Source organism: Zerene cesonia, unplaced genomic scaffold (genome assembly GCF_012273895.1).
Source record: "Zerene cesonia ecotype Mississippi unplaced genomic scaffold, Zerene_cesonia_1.1 Zces_u003, whole genome shotgun sequence".
NCBI lineage: Eukaryota > Metazoa > Arthropoda > Insecta > Lepidoptera > Pieridae > Zerene > Zerene cesonia.
Genome location: NW_024045133.1, coordinates 2,633,896 through 2,660,851, shown reverse-complemented (window position 1 = coordinate 2,660,851; position 26,956 = coordinate 2,633,896). Strand labels below are relative to the sequence as shown.

The 26,956-nt window shown below is 34.1% G+C and overlaps 1 protein-coding gene across 2 annotated transcripts; it reads right to left on the bottom strand.

Annotated features, from left to right (window-relative positions):
- Positions 1-178: 178 nt before the first annotated feature.
- LOC119838503 lies at positions 179-25,136 on the bottom strand. Of its 2 annotated transcripts, XM_038364464.1 has the most exons (16): positions 25,044-25,136; positions 17,197-23,506; positions 15,602-15,925; positions 13,156-13,195; positions 12,282-12,377; positions 11,474-11,613; positions 10,743-10,803; positions 10,147-10,352; positions 9,181-9,491; positions 8,804-8,954; positions 5,410-5,502; positions 4,433-4,544; positions 3,739-3,911; positions 2,526-2,681; positions 1,365-1,468; positions 179-401 (listed from the first exon to the last, which is right to left on the bottom strand). In XM_038364464.1, the coding sequence occupies exons 1-16, from the start codon at positions 25,067-25,069 to the stop codon at positions 221-223; spliced, it is 8,484 nt and encodes a 2,827-aa protein (XP_038220392.1). In that variant the 5' UTR covers positions 25,070-25,136; the 3' UTR covers positions 179-220. The 2 variants fall into 2 exon arrangements, with proteins under 2 accessions (XP_038220392.1, XP_038220391.1); XM_038364463.1 differs by lacking the exons at positions 179-401; positions 1,365-1,468; positions 2,526-2,681; ... (1 more) ...; positions 4,433-4,544; positions 5,410-5,502 and adding an exon at positions 8,084-8,200 and having other exon boundaries at positions 25,044-25,133.
- Between the last annotated feature and the right edge of the window lie 1,820 nt (positions 25,137-26,956).

The window sequence follows — 26,956 nt, the reverse complement described above, 5'->3', positions numbered from 1 at the left end:
GAATAACTGAACCGATTTTAAAAATTATACACGTAATCCTGAGTTCTATAGGTTATATATGTACCACGGTCGAACCCGGGTCGTATCGCTAGTCAAATAACATTTTTGCACATGCCCACAACAGCCAAAGTAAACGTATAAGTCAATAAATACAAAAAAAAAAAACCATGTGTTTTCTCCTACTTTTCCATCTCTATACACACACAAACGCACAAATAAACTACACTTTACAGCACTGCTTCACCTCGTGCCCGTTCTCCTGCGCGTCGCAACACTTCCTGCGCCCTTTTCCCGCCAACGGCCGGTCCTTTTCATCCCAGACGACGACGCCGTCGCACGCGCATATCCGTTTCGGATTCTGGAATATTCCAGCGGAACGCGCTATAATGCCGCACGCGATGCTAGAATCAAAATGATACAATCATAAAGTATAGAGCTAGAAATTAAAAAACTTTTTAACGGATTTAAAACGCGATTTATTCATTATATTATTAACCCGACATTTCGAACACTTTGCAGCGAGCGTGGTCACGGGGAGACTGTACTGTCTGTATGTATAATGGATAAATCGCGTTTTAAATCCGTTAAAAAGTTTTTAATTTCTAAATGTATAATACTCGCGTGAAATCAAACACAAGAAAATACTAACTAATAAGCATAAACAAGCTATAGAATAAAATCATAAACCATACTAGCTGTTTTTTTAACCATAAAGTTGTAGTGTATACATGTGGGTAGTACTAAAATCATGTTTCAACGCTTGTCAGTTTGCTACGGACAATAAAAGTGATTGCATCAAGCCACGTGTTTTGTTACCAATTTGGCCCCAAACACTATAAAAGTATAGAGCTGTGCGCGCGGTTTTACCCACGTAGTACTCGCCTAAAACCTAAGGCCTTCTTTAACAAATGGGCTACCTAACACTGAAGGAATTTTTTAAATCGGTCCAGTGGTTCCTTTGGTTAGCGCGTTCAAACAAACAAACATACAGACAAATTCTTCAGATTAAACCAAGATGTACAACTGATTTGTATCATGTTTTCTCTTATTGTAATGTTGTATGCCAACTACCCTAAGTTAACATTCAGAACAAACTACCTTCGTTAAATATAAAATAGTACAATGAGGGTAGTAGTGAAATTTTTACCCCAAACCAAAAATTAAATAAACCCACTCACTCCAATAACCTAAAAAACCCAAATACTCACTCACTCGGTTAACCAAAACTAAATCAAATACAGATTTGGGTTACTCATTTGGTATACCAAAAAGAACCCAAATACCAACTCACACTTTCGGTCAACCAAAAAATAACCCAAATACCCACTCACTCACACAGCTAACAAAAAAAACCAAATACTCACGGCTCCCCGCTATCCCCATTGACTTTGGACAGCGGGCCGGAACCCCGGCCCATGTCGTCACAGCGTGACGTCACAGCTATCGACCTACCCACTATGTCCGATACCTGACAAACGTATATATTTATTTATTTAAATTAAATACATAATATTTGATACATTGATATTAGAGCTTACATAATTATTTTAGTGTTCAGACCTCAATCATATAAAACGTTTACATTTCGATACAGTTAACCACTTATTACAATTCCTATTATATTTAAATTTATAATCTTAATAAACTGTATATTTATACCAATAACTATAAAAAAAATATCTTTTTTTGTTTATATATCATTTTTTATGTCTAACTGTACTATACTTCAACAACCATGACTTAATTTTACAATATCGCTTCACCTGTATGTTTGTATGTAACCGACTCCTTTTGATTAAATTTGAATATGGGACATATTAAGACTTTAATTAAGGACAGATTTAATTCAAACACTTATCAAGGAGGAGTGCCATTGCAATAATTTCATGATAATTTCACGAATCATGAATTCATCTTATTAAATCCATTAAAATTTGTCCCAATAAAACTAAAAAATTGGTCTAACATTGACAATTTGAAGGCATTTCGGTATTTGTATATTGTAAAATATATTCAGATTTTTAACGAATCACAATAAAAATGATCATAAACAAGCATAAATTGTTATGTTTTTATTTCTTGATTTTACATGAAAATCTGTTAATCATGAAACATTTTACCATTTTTTTCCTACTAATACATAATATTTAGTTTAAATACCAATTTGCTTTTAAAATATCTATAAGTATGTTTGTATTGTTTATATAATGTATGCATGTATGTTTATTTCTTCTGACTGGCACTCCAACAAGGGGCTACTGAAAATCAGCGCTGCGCATTACGCGTAGCACATGCTGAGTAGTTACCCTTTTTATCACCACACCATTTAGTCATAAGTTCACTTTTTAATTTTAATTTTAATTTAACTGTGTGTAAATGTGGTGGTGTTAAATACACATTATTTCTTTCTTTCTTTCTTTCTTTCTAATTCCCACATAGCTAAAGTTCATCTTGCAATCCAAGTATGAAGTAACTTTAAATAAAAACAAGATTTAAATAAGAAAACCGGTTTTATATCCACCCACCTTAAGCACATTGTCCAGTATTCTAAAGGTAGCTCTTCCAGTGTCGTCCGCTATAATATTACCCAAGTCGCCCGCGTGTCTCTTCTCAGGTGGGTCTAATGGACCCCCGTGGGGTGACTTGTGGGGGTTGAAATGACCCCCTATCGATTTGCAACCCTGCAACGTTGCGTTTAGTCAAAAAAGGTGAAAAAAAAAATTAAAAAAAGCAGTGAATAAATAGTTTAATAAACAATCGCCATAGTTTATGTAAACCAACCATCCATCCATCCAACCATTGTGAATAAAAAACGTGACGATATTTTTTTTTGAATTTTATTTATCCTACTAATATAATAAATGCGAAAGTTTGTGAGCATGGTTGTATGTGCATGTGTATGTTTGTCTTTAATGCAAAAACTACTGAACCGATTGCAATGAAATTTGGTACATAGAGAGCTGGACAACTGGCATAACACAAAGACAATTTTTTTATCCGGATATATCGCAGTTACATGAAACCGCGGAGCGTAGCTAGTAATTAAATATTTTTACTTAATGACCCCTAATAAATTTAAAAATTATAAAAGGTCGAAGTACATAAACTTTAACCATCAATAAATCAATCAATCAAGCTCCAGTTCAACGTATAATCAACCAAATCAATCAATCAATCAAAATCACCAACCAGCGATTTACAAAAAACAATCATCAATCAATCAGTAGACTAATGTCCAGTTCTGTGCTTTCATTTATTTATTTATTTAATTATTGATTCATTTATTTGTTTTTTTTCTCTATAGTATGTCAATAATTACTAATATTTTTAATATGAGTCTATGTTTAAGTAATTTATGGATTTATTGCTATATGTGGATATTTATGTATGTATATATATAAATGTTTATCTTATTTTAAGTACACACTATTTTTTATTATTATTTATATATGACATAGACATATGCGTCGTTTTGCATCCGTGAGTCGGAACAACTTAGAATCTAGTTGGAAACCAGCGCCAGGCAAACGCCTGGCACAAGCTGAACTAGATCCTTTTTGGCGGTACTGTGGGACACGCTATTGTTGTACTTTTTTTCTCTTTTCTATTATTATTTACTTTTGTTTTAGTTGTTTATTTTATTATTTTTTATTTCATCTGTGTTTTTGTGTTTCATGTCGCCAAATAAATGTATCTTCTTTCTTTTTTTCTTTCAAATCAATCAATCAACCAACTCACCTCACTCAAATCGCCCGTATCGTGCACATGCAGCCCATGCTCACCGGGTGTAAGTCCGTCTATGCAGACATCCGCAATGAGCGGCCCCTGCTCCGTTTGTTGGAATCTCACTACACCCATTATGTTCGTACCACGGTATTGGTTGGAGATCATAGCAACGGCGGATTGGGTTTCTGGAATTTTTCAATTAATATTTTTTTTTTTATAATAGCGGGCAACTGAGCTGGTGGTTCACCTGATGGTAAGCGACCACCACCCATGAACAGAGCAGAGGGTAAAGGATAAGAAATGGATTGATGAATGGAAAGAAGAAATGGACTAGAAACGGTAAGGAAAAGGAAATGGGCCTCCAGCTCCCCCATTCACCGTACGAAACACAATAGCATGCTATTATTACACGCCGGTTTTCTGTGGTGGTGTGGAACTTCCCCAGCTTGCAAGCTGGTCCAATTGGTGCCGAAGCAGGCTCGACTCCCACAGTGTAATTAATGCGACAGTGTGTTTGATGGTCGGATTTTTATCAATTTAGCGATTTTATGATAATTTTTGTGTCCAGAGATAGATAGAGGCCTAGAGATGAATATTATAGGCTACTTATTATCAAACTGAAATATTTCCCATGAGGAGTTCCCTTCAAACTTCTCAGGAGAATACTGATTCTTAATAACTTATTATTTTGTATATCTAAACTTACCACCAAAACCTTGCAACACTGCCCTCTTGCCAGACACTCTCGATATAATACCTACTACCATTGTACTCGGCAACACTGTTTCAACCATAACAGCGCCATCTTTGAAAATTGCCTTAAAAAAAAATTTAATATTTATTGAAAGATATTTTTGAACTGAACTTCTTCACTTCTTTAGAATTGTTGTGATTTCAAACCTGATGCAATGGAAAAAACGACAGGTAAGAGACACAAATACTAAAATGTGTAGAATGAAGCCGGCAAAGAATAACAGATATACATACTATTTTTTATATATTCATCTCATTCTTCTATTGATTTACTGAAGTTTCACTTCTATCGTGTGTGAATCGCACACACACCTTTTTTTATGTCCTAAGTGGGTAACTGAGCTGGAGGTTCGCCTGATGGTAAGCAATCACCACCCATGAACATTGCAGAGGCAGGTAATGCATTGCAGAGGTTCCTCTGCCTGCATTTAATGAGATAGGGATTAGAAAAGGATTGACGACTGGAAAGAAGGAAGGGACGGGTAGAAGGAAAAGGAAACAGACCTCGAGCCTCCTCTATAAATGCACAATTAAAGAATAGCATTCATAAAAAGTAGCATTCATTACTAGTTGCTCACAATTGTAGAATATTGAAAAATCTTAAATTCCTTTCAACTAAATATTATTCAACCAACATTGCTAAAAAGGGAGTAGGTTCAATTAGACTGTTATTTTGGTTGTTACTTGATAACTCTGTGGTTTTTGAACCAATTGGTGTGATTATTTAAGTGTTTGATATTTGGTACCATTTTAGAATTACAAGTGGTACTTTCCACCTCTGGATTATGGCCTGAACCCTCATAGGAGGTCTGTGTCCCAGCAGTGCGAACATATATGGGCAGATGATGATGATGATGATTACTTTCCACCCAGAAACATTGGTGACCTTTTCAGTAAGGATGTACTGGATTAAACCTTCAAATTACAAACCTCTTTAACTCCGTCCAATGATTTTAACTCCTTAATTGTTTTATTAACAACCTTCTCATCGGGATGTGGCCCCAAATCCAACAACACTTCTAGCTGTAATTAAATATGTTAAATTTTAATAAGATAACTTATTGTTTCAAATTTCAATGTAAGATGACTTAAATTGTGAATTGATGTTATATATTGCCTCTTTATTAATATTTTTTATCCCTTAGAAGAGTGGCGGCAGATAAGAAAATGGAAAGAGTTGGAGGAGGCCTATGCCGTAAGGCACACCAGAAAAAGAGACATCTTTTAGTGAAGTGTTTAAGTTTTTGTTTAAGAAAGAAAGAAATAATGTTTAATTAACACCACCACATTTACACACAGTTAAATTAAAATTAAAAAGTGAACTTATGACTAAACGGTGTGGTGCTAAAAAGGGTAACTACTCAGCATGAGATACGCATAATGCGCAGCAGTTTAACTACTTCTCTTTTACTTATTTCGGAAATAAAGCTTTTGTTATTATTATAATTTAGTTTAGTAGGTATATTGCAGAATTATTTGCAATACCCATAAACCTACAATTGAAGGTGGCTTGATAGTCTCATAAAATTATATTGCAAAATGATTTGCAATACCCAAAACCTTACTATTGAAAGTGATTGATAGAACATAGTAGTTCAGTTGGTAGTGAACTGTTTTATATGCATCCTCAATATAATAATAGAGGTATAATGGATTGTAAATTTTTGATACCTATGTACCACATAATCAGAACCTTACATAACTTATTAATTATGTACTTAACTATGTATAAAGCTAAGTTGCTTTCCACGTCTTTCCCTATATATCTTTGTATGCTTACATCTTCAAAATTACATAATGGATCATCGTGGCGGTATTTTAATATATAGATGCTAGCTTCACGCCGCGGTTGCACTCGCGTAAGTCCGTACCCCGTAGGAATATCGGGATAAAAAGTTGCCTATATGTTATTCCAGTTGTCCAGCTATCTACGTACCAAATTACAATGCAATCGATTCAGTAGTTTTTGCGTGAAAGGGTAACAAACACACACACATCCTTAGAGACTGTCGCATTTATAATCAATCAAGATCAGAGTAATTTAAAGCGTGCGAAGCCGAGGACAAAAGTTAGTATATTGTATAAGAAGAGAGCTTCAAGTTTTAATAAATGTTATCGAAACATTTTTATTTACTCAGTTTCGAGTTGCTATCTTTTGAAATGTGCACATGTTTTCGTATAATTTTTATTGCTGACATGACCTTATGTTAGTAGTGTAATGTAATCATTTTTTTTTATAGTTGCATACTCAATCAAAGGTCAAAGGGTAGAAAAATATAAGGACATTTTGAATATTTAAAATCAATATCGGTACTTACTTTTGACGTTAACATTTTCTTTTATTGTAAACTTTAAACTTTAAAGATACACTGAGAATTAGGTGGTACAAAATTTTACTTCTTTTTCAATTATACTAAATTTTCCTTATAGAATATTCGCGAATCTTGATCACAATTATCGAGAACTGAGAACTGAGAAGTGATTTATTTATTTTTGTCATTTTGACATTTTTTTGAGATAGCACGGCATGGTTTTGACGTTGACACATAGTTTGGACACTGACCTTTTTGACAAAGAGAAGAAATACATTGATCAGTAACTGTGTGTTTTTTAAACTGAATATTATTTAAATAAGTCGTAGAATAGGAAATAAATAAAAACAACTTTTTTTCACACAATCAGTAGTATGTACAAATATAGATGTTTATAAAAGGTACAAATATATATTTTTTAATGTTACCTTACTGATATTGAGAATTATATATTGGTCTTAAAATTATGTTCACTAATTCCTGCTATGCGTATTATGTAAAGTTATATGTATCAAACTATTTTGTACCAAAGTATGAAAAATGTTACCACACATATACATACAGGTTGCAAGTTAAAGTTTTAATATTCAATGTTTCTATATTTTAAAATATACGCTTTTTTTGTAAAGTTTTAGTTTTAAATGCAATATGCTCGCCCACAGGTTCGCCCGATGTAGCAAAGAGGTAAAAATAACATTATTTAAAGCTTATTGCCAAAACTTCTACACGGGAAGCCTGTGGTTTAAATACTCAAAATGTAGCATGAATGGATTACGGGTGCAGTATAATAATGGGTTTAGGATGCTTTTGGGTTTGCCGCGGCACTGTTCAGCGTCTGAAATGTTTGCGCAGGCTCATACAATGAATCCTAAATGCATTATCGCAAAAAACTGACTCACCAATACTCAAGCATTTTATTCATGTGTTGGTGAGACAATGATATATTTTGTCTTTTTTTTTTGTGTGTTTCTCTTAATTTTAATTTTCAAATATTGTGCTTTGAATGGACATGTATTATTTAAATTATTATTACTTTTTATTTTATTTTAACTTCAACTTTTGTAATTAGGTTTTTGTGAATTTCTTTTTGTAAAATTGTTATAAAATGTGATATTGGGTCCTTGTTACCCCGAAATAAATTTATTTATTTAGGTTTCCTTAAATTTTGTGATCTTGTTAAAAATTATTAATATTACTTACTTCATTAGGTACGTACTCTTTTTTAGTTCACATTTTATACAATATCCAATAATATTATACAAGTTAATTTTTAGTAAATGATAATTCAGATCATTGAAATAAATAACATTTATTATAATAATATACATTTAAGTTACGAATAAACTATTTCAAACTTCACAGTCCTCTATAAAAGTTTTTGCAGGGCTTGGAGACACGGAGCGGAGTCTCTGTAAAAGAAATATTAAATGCATTATGTTATTTTTATCAGAGCTACGTTACTATCCATGGAATTATACGCGATTCAATTAAAAATAGGAAACGTCAATTTTGCCACATCTTTTATGTGTAAATTACGAGTAATATGTCATTAAAAAAATACTTATAAATATATTTTTGCATTTCAATGGTTTTTAAACTGGCCTGCATCATTCTCCGAATTTTAATTTGTATATACTTATTTTAATTTGCAGTCTTATAGTCTTCGAAGGCTTTTTTTCTTAAAATTTCTTAACTACGTTATTTCTTAACTTCAATTAAAGGCAGATCGCATTGTTATTACTGCAGTGGCTACTGAATGGCCTACTGAAAATCAGCCCTGCGCATTACGCGTAGCACATGCTGAGTAGTTACCCTTTTTAGCACCACACCGATTAGTCATAAGTTCACTTCTTAATTTTAATTTAACTGTGTGTAAATGTGGTGGTGTTAAATAAACCTACTTTTTTCTTTCTTTCAGTGGAGCCATTACCTTGTAATTAAAAATTATTACGATAATATTTTTGCTGTGAAATCTTCTTTCAAAAAAACTTCTTACAAAACATAACAGTTACCTCAACGTAATCAGATGCTGCAATCGCTGGCTTCAAAAGCTCCACCTTTTTCAGTGGTTTTTGGTCCATGTCGTGGATTGCTTTATACACTTCAGAGTGTTGGAGATGGTCGAGAGGTGGTGGGGGCTTCTCATATTTCTTGAAGTTCACACTGAAGTATGCATATTGATTTAAATAAAAAAAAAAATTGTTAATAATAATCTATACATAACTGCGATGTATGCGCAGTAACGAAAAATAGCGTTTTAACAATTTAATTAGTATTTAGTTTTAATAATTTTACATATAAGGTAAAGGTACTTTAGAAACTCTCACTCCTTCCTGAAAGAAATAAACAAATACACACGTTATATAATAATACTATAAACTTAAATTACCCAATAGCTTTCCCTTGAATGACTTCAGCTTGTGCTGCCAACGTTTCTGACAGAGCTTGCTCCAAATTAGCATCATCATATGTATCCAATTTCTTCCACATTTTCGGAGTTACAGGCCTGGCTGGTTCGTGAAAAGCTGGACCTGCAGCTATATCCAATTTTGGTGAAGCTCTTTCTTGAAGACCTAAATTTGGAATTAGCCTTTCTGGGAGACCCAAATTTGGCGTTGATCTGCCTTCGAGGCTTGGTTTTGGCGATAATCTCTCTTTAGCTATTCTCAGTTCTTGGCTGAGCCTTTCTTTCATTAATTCCTGCATAAACAATACAATATGAAGATTTTGATTAAGATCATGTAAGATACAAAATAAGCTCTTTATATAACATTAGCTGCGCCCCGCGGTTTCACTGTTTCTGTATCCCGAAGGAATATCTGGATAAAAAGGTGCCTATGTGTTATTCCAGTTGTCTAGCTGTCTACGTACCAAATTTCATTGCAATCGGTTTAGTAATTTTTGCGTGAAAGAGTAACAAACATACACACATCCTCACAAACTTTCGCATTTATAATATTGAAGTAGGGTTGATAATATTAGTAGGATAGGATGCACTTCCTATTCCATAACTCTCATAACCATTGAAGAGGAGTCTTGTCTTAAGCAATTCTCTAGTTACATGTCGTTCTTTAAAAAATCCTCTATACACAGTTCTCAAATAACACATTATGTTCTGCTTACAGTTGGCGAGATGTAAGCTGTGCTTTATGTGTTAGTGACTGCTAAAAGTACAGCAAGAAACCAGTGACTTCACACGTCGCGCCTCAGGCCGTTACACAGAAAACTGGATAGACCAATCAAAGGATACTCCGCGCCAAAAGCCGTCATCTCATCTACTATCTATGCACACTCACACAAATGCAAATCGCAGTTTACGCGCCAAGGAAAGGTTGTGATGCGGCAACGAAATTACCTCATGCACTTTGTTCTCCGCTTCCATTCTCCTCTTCTCAATTATGTTCTGTATTTCCATATCTTCTTCTACAGAATGTATTATTTCCCTCGGTTCGTTTGTTTCGTAACTCTTGGCTCCATTGCTCTCCGATTCTGTTACTTCTATTATGATAGGCTTTTGTGTTTCACTTTCTTCCTTTTTGCCTTCGAATATTTGCTCTGAAACTGAAGTCGAAGATTTTAGGTGTGTCCACACCTAACATATACGATTTTGTGTACAATTTAAATTAATGCAATGAGCCAAAACTGAATATACTTAAATAAAACGTTAGTTTTCATAATAATATAAAGCTTGGAGGTTGTAATAATAGAATAAAAATGAATTGTCTATTTGTTTGAACGCGCTTATCTCATAAACTACGGGACCGATATCAAAAATCCTTTCACCATTGGATATTTACGTTATTCTTGAGTGATATTTGGCTATAATATATAGGTATAGACTATAGAGTATACCTACTTTGAGTTTTAGTCTGGGAAGCCAAGATACCGATAGATGGATAAATTTATTCATTGTAATCTATTTTCTATGTTATTGTTTTAAATTGCAATTACCTTGATACTGTTGATGACTTTCAGCTTGGACACTTTGACTCATCTGAATTTCAACAGTCTTCTATAAAAAAAGATTATATGACGTATTATTAATAATACCGGCAATGAAGGCATTTCCAAACGTAATTGATTTCTTTTATAATGTACCTTTTTTACGTCATGTAATTTATAAGTACCTGGATGACCGAGCTTTGCTCGGTATTTTTTTGTTTGTTTTTTATAAATTGTGTTTTTTGGAAATTATATTTAAGTACGAATTACATACTAATAAAATGATGAAATATGAATAATATTTTTCGATCTTACCGACAGAATAATAAAAAAATATGAACTGGTTATAATTTATTCGCCAAAAAATAGTATTATTATTCGCCAATAGATGTCAGAATAAAATGAGACTACTCAAACGCCTCCTATTTGTTAAAAAAGTAAGTTTAAGTTGATAAAAAACGAATAAAACACGAATGTGACATTTTCTAAAAAAGATTCCTAGCTAGATCGATTTATCGCCCCCGAAACCCCCTATATACTAAATTTCATGAAGATCGTTGGAGCCGATTCCGAGAATCCAATTATATATATACAAGAATTGCTCGTTTAAAGATATAAGATAAGTAAAATAAATCACCAATAAAGTATCTTTGTTATAGAGTGACATAGGACAGTTAAATCCAATTTACATTATTATCTATACCCATTTATATCACTATCTCTACCGATTATATCATTACCTGTTGTACTTGTTGATTGAGTTGTACGAACTGCACTTTGACGTCTTCAAGCGTCTTCTGAATGACGTCAGGTAAGCGGGAGAGTTCAGCTATCTGCGATTGGAGCTGCTTTAAACGTTCTTCTACTGTTGCGTTGGGATCTTGATGGAAAACATATGTTCAAAAGAGATACACAATATGAATAAATTGGGGATAACGTGAATTGTTTTGACATCTGTTTCAGGAACCAGTAAATAATATTAAGAATAAAGATTAATGTAATCAACAATTATTATTAAATATTTATTCTTTATTGTACTTATTTGACAGTCGAGAAAAGAGACAAATCGATAAAAGCTTACATCTAAGTACAATGACCGGCCGCACGGTCTTATTGCTTAGAGCGATTTCTTCCAGACAACCTCGGACAACAAAAAATTTTAGTAGTTGTTGTGATGCGGCAAAGAAATTAATGTTTGAATTTATTCTATTACATACGGTCATACCCTAAGGGTTAAACAGAACCCTATCGCTAAGACTTCGCTGTCCATCTGTCTGTCCGTTCGTCCATCATAATATTTTGTGCGTTTTTATGATAACCTAAGTATTTTCTATTTACGCTTCCTACCGCGCTCTTTCACATGCAACCTGCCCCCCTCCCACTGATTAGATTAGCTGTATTGTTTAAATAATTTCGTACGTCAATGCATATATGCCAATGCCAATTACTAGGATTAATGCAAAAGTTTCACTGACAAAAGTATTGTATTATAACTATTAGTACTAGTAAGGTATTATGTTACTTGCGCTATTAGAAAATCTCACATACCAATCATACTTTGAACGCTTCTCATAAGTTGATCGCAAAGGTTATTTCTATCCATCTTCCTGTCTTTAACTTCTTCTAAAGTAGCGCTGGATGCAACTGAAAGCAATTTCCATATATTATACAATGTGGGTTTACTAGTGTAGTGTGTATGTGTGCGCGTGTGCGTGCGTGCGCGCGCGCGTGTATGTGTGTGTGTATGTGTGTGAGTGTGTGTGAGTGTGTGTGATATCATACTTCTCATTTACATATTCGCTATTCGCCTAGTGACTCGATGATAAATCATATGTAATACAATATGTTTCCACGCAACCCATTGTTCACACATTAGTCTTCCTTCTTCTTTGATTACTCTGACAACCCGGTCTCAGTACGATGACACAATACACAAGACGAATAGCGTGAGCATCCTACTAATATTATAAATGCGAAAGTTTGCAAGGATGTGTGTGTGTTTGTTGCTTTTTCACGCAAAAACTACTGAAACGATTGCAATGAAATTCGGTACGTAGACAGCTGGACAACTGGAATAACAAATAGGCAACTTTTTATCTCGATATTCCTACGGGATACGGACTTACGCGGGTGAAACCGCGGGGCGTAGCTAGTTGTTTATAAATGGGTCTTCGTTATACGCTTCGGTAGTCACCGGATTGTCATTCTTTCTTTATTTTACGCCATAGCGGGCAGCATTTGGTTCGCCTGATGGTAAGCAATCATCACGCCCATGAACATTCGCAGAGGCAGTGCCTCTGCAAATGCGATGTCCGAATAAATAAGAAGTAAGGCAAGGATTGACGACAGGATTCGTTCTTTCCTGTCGGACGTCAAAAGGATCAGAAAATGTTGTGTTGTAATGTAAAAGAATACTATTTACCTTGGCTACTGGATTCTTTTTCAGCTGTCACCAAAGTATCCTGTAAATGCAATTAACATATAAAAATAGTGTTGAAATATATTATGACTAGACTAGATATTAGATTTTATTTACTATTAATTGTAAATAGAGTCTTTTATAATGTCTTTTATATATATGTCTTTTATAATGTCTTTTAAATAAAGTCTTTTAGTCAGTCAGTTTGGTACTATTTAAAAATTCTTTACCCATGTATACAAACGGGGTTTATTCAATAATAAATAGCATTTCGTAAAACATACATATGTAACTGCAAAACAGTAATCTATAGAAAAAATTGTGATCCGTAACATTGGCTTACAAGTTAACGCATTCTTTTTGGTAAATTACAATATATTGATGTTAAACTATTATGAGGTGGGCATGCGATACGATGGGTACAGTATTATATATTTTTTTATGTCATAGTCGGCAATGGAGCTAGTGGGTCGCCTGATGTAGAAAGAAATAAATGTTTCTTTCTTTCTTTCTTTCTTTGATGGTAAGCGATACCACCGCCCTTAACATTTGGAGAGACATAGGCCAATTGCAAACCTTACACCTCTACAAATGGATTGCCGACTTTAAATAGGGAAAGGATTGACGAGAGGAATAAAGGAAAGGACTGGGAAGGGTAAGGAAAAGGCCTCCGGCTCCCCCACTCACCGTACAAAACATAATAGCAAGCTATTATTTCACGCTGGTTTTCTATGGAGGAGTGGTACTTCCCCGGTGCGAGCTGGCCCAATTCGTGTCGAAACCTGCTCGACTTTCACATTAAGATGTCATAGATTATACACTTATATACTGTATTATTAACTGTGGGTTAAGAAACAGGAGTCTGGCGTCATTGATGCAACCTGCACCGAGATGATAAGCGAAGTTTGGGAAAAATAAATTCTCAGCATAAACAAAACTGCGATAAACTCGCATTCAAATCTAACCAGAAATGCGTTATCTGCAGGGGAATGTTACGGATAACAATTGTTCAAGAGTTTATAATTTAACGAATTAGATTATAATTTGACGGTTTTTACAATGTTACTGGGACATATACATAATATCATTATAGCCTAGACACTTGTATATAGGTACTATGCTATAAAAAGAGAAGGTTTCGTTTCTAGATTTGTTTGTTAATTAATACATAGATTTTACAAATACTTCTATCATACCTTCCGATACATTTTAAATCAGTACCATTCTGACTTATATAATATATGCGAAATATGTTTGTTTGTTTGTCTTTTTTACGCTTCGCCAGAATTTATGATACGACTTTCGTGTGGTGATAGTTAGGAGGCAAGAGAGTGACATAGGCTAGTTTTTACTGTGGTGAAACATGATATAGCAATTGGATTTTCTCTTGACTAAGCAGGAGAAGCCGCGGGCAGATTGCTAGCGTGGTAAATCTTAGTATTTTTTTGTGTTTGATTTTACGCGAATATTATACATTTAGAAATTAAAGACTTTTTAACGATATATTCATTAGATACTTATTATTAACGCGACGTTTCGAACACTTTACAGCGAGTGTGGTCACGGGGAGACTGTCTCCCGTTAAAAAGTCTTTAATTTCTAAGTGGTAAATCTTTTCACCACGGCTTGAACTCGATAAAGCCAAGACAAACAGTTTATGGTATATACATGGACATACTACGTTATTTCCTTGTGTTTAATTACAATTACATAAAGATTATAAATAGAATCTATTGTCGAATACTTATTTAATGTCTACTTACAGTGTACCTCTCATCACCTCGATATATTTGAGACTAAAAATCACCAATTGTCTCTGCCAAAATATTTATTTTGAAAGCGAGCCAAATGCAACTAATTGAAACGATAGTGATTTAAAATATATCATTGTTTGATGGCGTGTTTGTTTGTTGTTATCGGTTTTGAAATAATTGATTCGTTAATGCCCTCTTAAATAGTCAGAATGGAATTGAAAAATGTCAGAGTTTTTAATGGATTTGTGCTGAAAAGATTGTTGTTTATATTTTAATTTTTAGGATAATTCAATGCACTTATTGCAAGATAACTATATTTTTATTTATATATATTTGTGTTTCTAGCGACACTTTCTTAATGAATTTAAATGGCAAACTTTTAAATACAACTTCATAATTACCACTACTGTATAGTGGTTAGGTCTGCGAGTATTTTAACTGATGATCTAGGTTCGATTCTCGTTGGATTGTAATCAAATGCTAACATGATAGACTAACTCATCCAGGCTCGCTATTGACGTAGAATAGCTTGGCCGGAACCTCCGAGTGTTAGTACAAAAGAAAACTCATTAAACTCAAAAAGAATCACTTCAATCCGTCGAAATCAATCGGTTGAAAACCCACCCCTTTGTTAAGTCAAAAAACCCTGTCGTTTTGAGAACCTTCGTTTCTGGGAAAATCGGTTAAAAACTCACCTGACTAATCGGTATAATACGTTCCTTTCCTTCTTCCTTTGCTGTCCCTACATTTTCACCAGCATCGCCAGAGAAACGTCTGGAAGTTTCTATCATTTTATCGATAAGGACTTCCACCTTCTTATCCATTGCATCTTCGCTTTTATACTCTTTGAATTCCATCGCTTTACATTCACTTGTCTTTTCACTTGAACTATATGTGTAATCCATATCTTGATTAGTGTTTATACCAGCTTCTGTTTTATACTGCTGTATGCTTTGAAGGGTCTCTTCAATTGCAGATGCAAGGAGAGTCGACTGTCTACCAATTTCAAGGATTTCTTCCTATATAAAAACTTTAGATTAGATTGTTAAATGTGTGTTAACTTCGTTAAAGGCTTAAGCCCTACTCTGACTGAGAGTGCTAGTGTACTGGCACGATAAAAGAATATCGCTTTTATATTGGTAATTAGATATTAATAGATCATTATATAACAGACTGAATTATTCATATTCTTATTATTCATTCATATTTCGTATATATGAATGTATTAGCTACAGATGTTATGTAGAGTATTTAACTCCGACCTTTAAATACGTCATTTTCTTTCTTTATGCATTTGTGACACATAAGAAATTTACAGAATTCTTTAAGAACTACAGCTTGGTTTAATTAACAACAACGAATATATAATCGAATTAAATACGACATCCGGCCGTCTAGAAAAGCGAGTATATGTCATTTAAAGGCCGGCAAAGCACCTGTAACATCTCTGATGTTACAAGTGTTTATGGTCGGTGGAGACCATTAAATATCAGATGGCCCACTTTCTCCTTTGCTTGCTCTGTCATAAAAAATATGGTTTATTGTGTGGATATCATGTGAATAATGCTTACGAATGGTATCCTACTAATACTATAAAGGCAAAAGTTTGTGAGGATGGATGCATATGTATGTGTGCGTCTGTTACTCTTTCACGCAAAAACTACTGAACCGATTGCAATGAAATTTGGTACATAGGCTGCTGGACAACTAAATTACATATAGGCAACTTTTAATCCCGATATTCCTACGGGATACGGACTTACGTGGGTGAAACCGCGGGGCGCAACTAGTTTTTTATTAGAATGTACTTTATTGTATCTTATCTTACTTATAATATGTAAAACGTGAGAGATTATGAGGTTGGTCGGATTTTGATGATACTTGGCAGTGATGTAGCTTATGTATCAGAATAAAACATAACATTCGTTTACGGGTGAAACCGCGCAACATAGCTACTAAATGGTTAAATACCCTTATACATACAAATAAATAAATATCGATATTGCATTAAATGTTAATTGACCAAGGACAATTAAACCTCATTTTGCTCAGTTTTCCCAAACTGCTATAATAGTGAATAGCTTATCAAACGACTTCAAAAAAGGAGTAGGCTATCAATTCGAGGGTATTTTTTGTGTTTGTTATCTCTTTATAAGCATTTTTTTTTTATTGATAACTAGTGCCTATCATGTTTGGCAGATAATTTTATAGCTTCCTGGTGGAAAATTTTCTAGTTCTAACAATTTGAAGGCAGTTCAGTTTTTTGTTAAATTATGTTTTGATTACATACCTTTGTAATATCCAATTTATCACCACCACCTCTTAAACCCGGCTTTGTGTAAAACGGCTTGGCTCTTCTTTCTGGTGAAGTTGGTGGCGTTGGTAACGGAGGATCGAATATTCTCTGTTCAATTGTCAAGTCAATGTGGGGAATTAGTTTCTTTTTAAGTACTTCTTCTTCTGATTCTGAGCTATCCGTGCAATCTCTGGGTACTGGCGTTCCTTCTCTACTAGGTAGGGGAGCTACAAGTCTAAACATGTATTCGTCAGTTAAAGGAGTCGGTGGTTCAATGGGAGGGGAAGGGCTTTTAGTTACATCTTGGATTGAAACATTGGAGTCGTCGATTCTGGTTTTACTCGTTTCTAATTTTATAGCGTGAGCATCTACTGAAGATAGTTTGGCGTGTCGCGATTCAATTTCCATTTCTATTACGTTTATATCCTTTTGTAATGATTTCGAGTCAACTTCTAGTTCTTGTATGTTGGTACTTTTTCGTGTGCTACCAACTTGAACAGCAGAGGCTTCTTGATTTGTTTCTTCATGACTTTCTACGGATACATGACTGCTTTGTAGCGCACTTGCAGTCATATGTTTCTTTTTCCTTCTCACAGCAACTGCTGATTGTCTTTGTTGACTAATTTCTGCAGATTCATAACTGTTTTGTGTCGCATTAAATATTTGTTCCTGTTTTGCACTTACAGCAAGTGAACCAGCAATAGACGCTTCGCAACTTTGTTGACTTACTTCTAGTGATGCATTTGCGCTTTGTCCACTAACACTTAGATGTTCAGCACTTGCAGTGATCGACGTGGCCGTCATTGCTTGATTACTTTGCCGACTGACTTCTATGGATGCACTGCTCTGTTCACGTAGGCTTGCGTTTTCTTGTCTTGCACTAACAGCAATTGATGCTTCACTCCTCTTGTGTTTACTACTTTTATGTTTATTTTGAGAAGATTGAAGACTTTGTGAGACTTGCCTTTCAGCTTCTTCAGTTGCTACTCTTTGATCTAATGCTACAGCTGCTTGCAATTTGGTGGATTGTCGTTTAATATATTCCGCTTCATCGACATATTCAATTTCCATATATTCAGATTCCGATTCCTGGTCTGAGTCGGAAATCTGGTATTCTATGCCAATAGATTGGGCAATTGACATTTCGGCTTGTGTGTAACGACGTTTCTTTACAGATCTATAATCTAATTCCGTTGACTGAACTTCAGAACTTATTTCACGTTTACGTTCGTGAGGGGTGTCGACTCTGAAGAAATAAACGTCTATAACAGGAGTATCTGGCGATGGACTCTTACTGCTTTCATTGCGTACAATTTGAGCTTCCACTTTAAAGGATTTTTTAAACTTCTTTGATAGTTTTGATGCTTGGAGATCTGCATCCACTGATTGTATAATTGATGTCATGCCGTTCTCCATGTATTCAATATCCTTTTGTATGTACTGTGTATCTATTTCCAATGTTGCAGTAATGTCCTCTTGTTGTTCTTTGACAGCCTGTTTGTTTACTATTTTCAATTCAGCAGAAGCATCAACAGGAACATCAGTTTCTTCGTGAGCCAATTCGACTGTATATTGAGCTTGTACATCTGCGTATGAGCTTTCATCTTCAATTTCAGTTATTTCGCATTTTGCTTCTTTTACTTCAATTTCCGATACCTTGGCCGTTACAGTTTCAGAACTTTCAACGGCAGTTTCGACTTTCTTCAAGTTTTTAGATATCTCGAAGTTTTCATTTATTGAAGAAGACAAGGCGTTTATCTGTAACACATGAGCTGCGGTAGATTCTTGTAGAAGTATTTTGGCGTTATGGCTAGACAGCTCGGAAGATTTAGCTCCTGTTTTCACTTCTTCAGTAGGAATCACTGCTGTTTGCGCTAAAGCTGCTAGAGACTGTACAGTCAAAGAAGCAGATTGTAAGAAAGCTTCACTTACATCAGAAAATGATTCCTCTGACTCAGCTGCTGAGACTTCAACTTTCTGAGCAACAGTTTTTAAATTGTCTGCAATCGATGTTTTTGTCTTCATTTCATCTATTTTAAATTCTACTGAAGACTTTTGCGCCGCTTCTTCTAAATTAACGACTAATGTTTCAATTGCCTTAAGTTCATTTATTTTTAAATTGGCGTTTTGGTTGATTACGTTAGGTATTATAAAGTTGTCTTCTTTTGGCCCTAGCTGATAATTTAATTCTGTATTTGCAGCCACTAATTTAGTCTCTTCGAGCAAAGTTCGCGACTGGCGGCGTTTTATTTCTGGAACTTCTAGTAAATTGCATGGAGGTTCTAAAGGTAATACATCTGTAACTTTTGTCGCTTCCGAGCTTTTAAAGTGAGTCTTTGCATGTTCTTCTGTAATTTTAGGAACATTGAAAATATCATCCTTTGGGCCCTCCGTACAAGTGTATATTGTTTCTGCTACAGGTAAAAGTGGTTCTTCTAAGGTCGATGAAGGTATTTTATTCTTAACTTCTTGTACTTCAAAAGGTTCTTGATTTGGTTCTGCGGGTAAAACTTCAGTTATTGTTGTTGGTTCGAAATTATCTATAGCTAGCTTAGCTTCTGCGTTTATTATTTTTGGTGTCTCAAGAGCCTCACTTCTAGGTTCTTCGATAAAAGGTATTATAGCTTCAGCTACAAATCGAAGTGAGTCATCCATTAACATTTTTGGTGTATTAGTCTTAAATTCTTTTATTTCCATTTCCGCACTACTTTCGCTTAATATTTTGTTACTAATTTCCGCAACGGGCTTAAAATTTATATCGATTGAAGGTTTAGAAATTTCCATTTTAACGTCGAATTTTTCAACAACCCCTTGAATTTCTTCATTTGCGCTTATTTCTATCTTATTGGCTACAGTTTTAAATGGAACTTCAATAGCAATATTCGAATTTTCTTGAATTGTTGTTTTTTCTACGAATTTACTACCAGCTTCGTTTAATAAAGTTTCACAGGATACTGCTACACTTTTAATCGGCGACTCAATCAAAGTACTAGGGTTATCTGTCTTTAATTTATCGCTTTTAAATATTCCACTTATTTCATCTGTCAATGTTACATTCGTTTGAGCTACTGTTTTTAATTGAGTTTCAAAATCAGATTTTAATTTTTCTTCACTTAATTTAAATTTACCAATTACACCAACAGCTTCATCAATATACGTTTCATTCGTTTCGGCAATAGTTTTTACAGTATTTTCAATTGCGGCTTCTAATTTGCTGCTTTTGATATGGAACTTTTCAAATTCTTTGCTAGAATCATTCACATAAGTCTCAAACATCTGAGCTACAATTTTCTGTGGTGTTTCTACTTTGTTATTAGTATTTTCGATATTTGTTATTGCAGTTCCAAACAAATCTGCACTAGATTCGTTAATGACAGTTTGACTAGTTTCAGCAACGACTTTAGAAGGAGTTTCAACAAATGCTGCAATTTTTTCACCAACAAAATTAAGTTTGTCTAATTGTTGAATGTTTTCTTCGTTCGTGTCAGGTTCAAGGATATCTGCAATAGATTTAAAAGAAGTTTCAATAGCAAGGACAGTGTTTTCTGCTTTCACTTTGTCTACATTATATAATCCAATATCAGCAAAGATAACATCAACCTCACCAGTTTCAGCAACGGATTTAGTTGGTGTTTCAATTGAATAACGTGTATTTTCTTCCGTCTTTTTTATTTTTTCTAACGTACTTAGATCAGCTGTTTCTACATATGTCTCATGTTTTTGAGCAACGGTCTGAATGGGCTGTTCAAATATATTTTTAATACTTTCTCGTTTGACATCAACTTGAGCGTGAAGCTCAACGCTCATTTCATCCAAGAACGTTTCACTTTGCATCGCAACAGTATGTGAAGGAGTTTCCACTAAAGTATCAGAAAATTCTTCTTTTATTTTTAAATTATCTAATATTTGGGTATTTTCCACATCTATAAAAAGCTCTCTTTGCGCCACAACTTTGGTTGGTGTTTCAACTGATGATTTCACATTTGCGGATTTCGGAATACTTTCAACAAACTTACTTACATTTGCCTCATCCGTCTTTACTATATTGGTTTCAGCAATTGATTTTGATAGAGGCTCAAATAATACCTTTGGCATTTCCTGCTTTACATCAATACATTCGATTGTTTCAGTTTTTGGTTGATTTATTATCGTTTCAAATACTTCAGCAACTGGTTTTGTGACTGGTTCAATGGTAGTCTTAGTCATTTCTTTGATAGATTTAATTTCTTCTAGTGGTTCAGTTTGTATTTCATGAATTTGAACTTCTGTTGTTTGTGCTATTGTTTTTACTGGTTCTTCTATTACAGACATTAATGTTTTTGACGGTTCTTCAGTGATTTCAATAATTTCCAATCTGGGTTCAGCGATAACAATGTCGGAAGTTTCAGCAACTATTTTTAATGCTGGCTCTATCATTGTGATTGATTTTCTTGGTCGTATATCAGGTATAACAAATTCTTCATCTTTATCTTCTTGAAGTACTATACCCTCATTACTAGCTATTACCACACTAGATTTTTCAATGGAAGAATGGGCTTGTTTCAGTTGAGTTTGTTCAGATTTTATTTCAACTACAGGTTCCAATACTTCCGTAGTATTCTGGACAGCTATTTCAGTTATTCCCTTTTCGAAGAAAGCTAATGGTTTCTCTTCGTCGATCGGAGTAATATCTTCAATAGACTCGACTACTACTACCTTTTCTATAGGTTTTTCTTTTCTGATTTCTATAATTTGGTGCTGAAGATCGGTGCAAGTTGCTGTTTGTTCTTTTTTATTAATAACAATATTGTCTTTTTTCATTACATCGACTGCAATACTTTCAACTTGTTCAGACCTCTTCAAAGTATCTCGACGTATAGCTTCTTCGTTTGGATAAACATGAGATTCAACAACTGCTACATATGTTAGTGGCGTTTCTTCTTTAATCACTTTCTCCATCAGCTCTTTCTCAAATATTTCTTTTTTCATTATCTCTTTTGTTGACGCCTCCAAACGCTCTTCGATTTGCTTTGTCTTACCAAGATCATAATACTCGCTCCATTGAACGTATAATACGTAAGCGTAGTAAAACTTCCGAACCAGCTCTTCCATGAGTTCAGTTTTCTTTTCATATTCCCATTCGTTACATGTAGTACTTTCCGTAACTCTACTTCGGCTTCGAGACCTACTTCTCTCTACTCGAGTTTCACCTTCCATTTCAATTATTACTTTATCCATTTTTTCTGTAAACTCTAAAGGAGTTTTACCAAATTTTCTAGACATTTCGGCTCCGGATAAAATTCTATCCTCATAATATTCTTCATCTTGTCTCTCAAGCATATATTCACCGGTTTTAAGTTGCTTATTGTAGTCATATATTTGTTTGATAGACTTCTGTTTGCTTAACATATATCTTGATAATGATACGAGGAATTTAGTCAAGTGAAGAAATATTGTTTTTATGATAATTGTTTTGAAATAATTAGACTCCATGTATGATTTCATATATGGTATAGTTTGCAAGCCAAGATTAAAAGCACTTCGTTTAGTTAAAGTTTTGAGGGAAGATTCTTTAATTTCTTTATCTGTTTTCTTGAAACTTTGCTTTTGAAAACCAGAAGACTTGAGTTTGTTGTCATCTATTTTATCTCCTTTTTCTAAAGTCTGTCGTTTATCTGTCAATTCTACGTCAATTTCCCTTTTTATTTCTTCAGCTACCGAGACAGCTCTTTTGATATTTTCATCAACAATATCAAATGCTGTCATTTTTATAGTTTGCAAATCACTCTTATCCGTCCCACATTTCGACGTTGGTTTATCAAGTTTTTCTATTTTTTGTATCTTTTTAACTTCTTTCTTTTCCTGTTTGAAACTTCTATCAATCTTCTCCTCCACATCGCTTTTTTTAAATTCATGTCTGTATCTTTCATATGCTCTACTATTCGTAAGGGATTGCACAAATTTGAGTCTTTCTACTATTGTCTTAACTGCAAGTTCTTTCTCTTTTCTCTTGATGTCTTCATCGTAATACTCTGTTTGTTTAAATTTAGTCTCTTCTGCATGAACATTATTAACCAGCTCGTCTTTAACATTATCTTCTAAATTTAAGGGTTTATTTAGAAATGGGAATTTGACAGAACCGGTAAAGGGTTTATATTGCTTCTTAAGGGCTTTATAAGAATTAAGTGCTTTTGGAAATTCTTGTATGAAGGGTTGGTTAATTTGAGCAGATACCTCGACTATTTCTTGGGATGTTTGGTTTATATTCGCCGATTCTACTGTATAGATTCCCTCGTAGTCATCCAAAGCTGGTGTGGTTTGGCCACTGAAAAAGTAATAACCGTTTAAAAGTTAATATTAATGAATCGAATGAAGCAGTGGTAGCTCCGTGGTGAGAACCTCGGACTTCAAAATCCATAAGTCGGGGTTCGAGACCGGGCGAGCGTGCAGGAAATAAATTGATTTTTCAATTTATCTGCGCATGTAGAATAACATCACCACTGCTCACGGTGAAGGAAAACATCGTGAGGAAACCGGCATGTCCGAGAATCAAAAAGTTTGACGACATGTGACATCTGCCAACCCGCACTTGGCCAGCGTGGTAGATTATGGCCTGACCCCTCATAGGAGGCCTGTGTCCCAGCAGTGGGAACATATATGGGCTGATGATGATGATGATTAATGAATCGTATGAAAAGGTTAGGATTTAATACAGCACGACATGTAGCACTATATATTGGGTACATATATAACGTGTACATCTACTATGTACTAATAATTTTATTTAGTTTTCGTTTATGTTGCCAGCTGTGTTTCTTATGGTATCCCTACTAATTATTATAAGGGTAAAAGTAACTCTGTCCGTGGGTAGTCCGGGTAAAACCTATCCTATACCTTGGGTCTCAAATTATCTTCATACCAAATTTCATCCAAATCGTTTCAGTTGTTTAAGCGTGAAGAAGAGACAGACATTCTTTAGTTTTTTTTGTTCTACATCGAGCGTTCTGTTTGAACCTTCACCGGGTCGATTCTCGAGCATCAAGCAAGGAGCAGGAGACAAAATAAATAAATAAACGTTTATTATGATTAATATAATGCGACCAAAAGTTAAAAATTAATGCTTTTTTTATGTATAAAGTCACCAAAGTCCCTGTGGAGGAGGCATCGCAGTTTCTAAAACCAAATAAAATTTTTATAACAAACACAAAGAGTTATAGTAAGTGATCAGGATCATCAAAAGCAAAACAGAAATACAGTCCCCCTCCATTTTTTCGGGAACGTCGGTTAAAAAAATGATTTGTTTTCATATATCGCACGCAACTGAAATGGATGTACAATTGTAAATTTGTATAATTTTTGTAATAATATTAATGATAAATAAATAAATCAATAAATAAATAAATAGATAAATAAATAAACTAATAAACTGATATTAAACGTAATAAACGGCATGTTGGCTTCATTATTGTACCATATTACTTCGTTAAAAATGTTTATGAATTTATAGCTATGAACAACGATTAAGCAAAAGTTTAATAGGCAAAAATTGTTAAACAAAAATTTATGAAAATCGTATTCAATAAAATGCGAATAAACTGAATAGATACTTAAAATATCAACTTAGACTTTAAATAGAACAATCACGAAAGCGGCATAATATAGAAGTCAGACAATTATAACGAGTACAGATTATAAAGAGAGCTATATATTAGCGATTTAAAAGAAAATATTTTCCTGCCTTAAAAGTCAATTGGCACTGGCATTGTATAAAAAAGCAAACCCACAACAAAATATATAGTGTTATAATAACATTATAAACACACACAGACATAAACATTATAAAATTTATAACACAAACTCACTGTTTATACACAAAATCATATTTCATTTTAATACAGTTATATTTGGTGGATAACTATGAGGGAATGAAAAACAATGCATGTGGGAGTCACCCTGATCGGAGAATTGTGTTCCTGTATGATTCAGCATTAGGGATGGGTGGTGAAATGAAATAATGCAATATCTCTTTAAATTTTACACACTTTAAGAAGATTATTTGTCAGAATTGTGGTTACAAAGTTTTTAAAAAACATATTTCATGTCTGCACAGTTGGCTACAAAGTTTTATAGATATTTTATTTAATTTGATTAAAGTTTAAACGATGTATAAGTATCATATTTTATCATCAACATCAGTACGTATTTGCTGGCTAAGAAGTCGTACTCAAATATATACTATATTTACTTGTGGGAGTCGAGCACGCTTCGGCATGATTTATATCAGCTCGCACTGGAAAACTATCACACCCCTTGGAAAACCGGCGGGAAATAGTAGCATGCTATTGTGTTTCGTACGGAGAATGGGGGAGACCCGTTTCCTTTTCCTCACCCTTCTCAATCCATTCCCTTTATCCCATCATCAAGCCTTTCCTTAAAAGCGGGCTGAGCATCGCAGAGGCACTACCTCTGCCATGCTCTACCATGCCTGTTCATGGGCGGTGGTGATCGCTTTTCATCAAGGCAACTGCTCAGTTGCCCGCATAAATAAATCCTACAGAACCATCGAATGAAACAGCACCTGTGGCTCGCCATCAATATTGGCAATCGAATCAATCAAATATCTCTTGTGTTGGCAGTTATAATTAAGATATAACGTATTTAAACAGGCAAGGTGTGGTCACAAACTTTTTATAGTTTTATTGTTCATATTAAAATGGTATTTCATTAACTGTTTGCCTTTCTGGTGCACTAATCAGGGTCTATACGTTGGGCAGCCTATAACCGAGAATATAATAAAATGTATTGTATTGCTGTATTTTTCAACTCAGCACTATCTATAAAAGATTTACCAAGCAAGAAACTGATCTTAATATAAAGGTTTTTACGTCTGAGTTGCATTCCAAAGATTTTTAACTGACGTTCCCAATTACCAAATCAAACTCAAACATTCATCTATTCAAATAGACTTCGTTTAAAAACGCATTTAAATCGTCACAATTCATAAAAATAATACATTTCGGAAAGCAGTTTCTACAGAGAAGAGCCGGTATGAAACAGTTGCTCTTTTAAAATCACAGATAGATACATAAAGAATCCTTTATTGCACACAAAAATAACATAAAAACATGTATATAGCACACACAATATTCTCTTTATATAACAATGCATAATGTTATAACATTTAAAATAAACATGCCGGAGAACTGTCCTGTGGTTTGTTATTAAAAAGTCATAACAATCAGCTAATATTCTTTTTCTGTATATGATGAATTTACCAGTAGAATTATGCTAATACTTGTGGAAGATATAGCGTAATTCTACTATTTTCATAATATTTGAGAATAACTTATATAATTTTGACAAGATCATAAGTAAATTATTAATGAGTTGTCTACACTAATATTATAAAGAGGAAAACTTTGTTTGTTTGTTTGTTTGGTTGTAATGAATAGGCTCAAAAACTACTGGACCGATTTTAAAAATTCTTTCACCATTCGAAAGCTACATTATCCACGAGTAACATAGACTATATTTTATTTTGGAAAAAATGGGGTTCCGTAACATATCTTTATTGAAACACCCAAACCAGTATACCTATAAAGCTGAGGGGTTAGTTAGTTCGTTTGATATTATTTAAACTCAAATTTTAACTCTAATCGCAATAATTCAGATATTCAACTGGACAGCTATATATCATAAAGCTGAAGAGTTTGTTCGTTTGTTTGTTTGAACGTGCTAATCTCAGGAACTACTGGTCCGTTTTGAATTCTTTCAG

Bases quoted from the DNA above. Each gene is read 5' to 3' on its own strand.
- LOC119838503 (XM_038364464.1), bottom strand. From the start codon at position 25,069: ATGAAATATGATTTTGTGTATAAACA. The intron at 12,378-13,155 runs GTAAATAGTATT...AATTGCTTTCAG, and splicing joins AAAAGAATCCAGTAGCCAAG to TTGCATCCAGCGCTACTTTA. The intron at 5,503-8,803 runs GTAACTGTTATG...ATTTAATTACAG, and splicing joins CAGCATCTGATTACGTTGAG to CTAGAAGTGTTGTTGGATTT.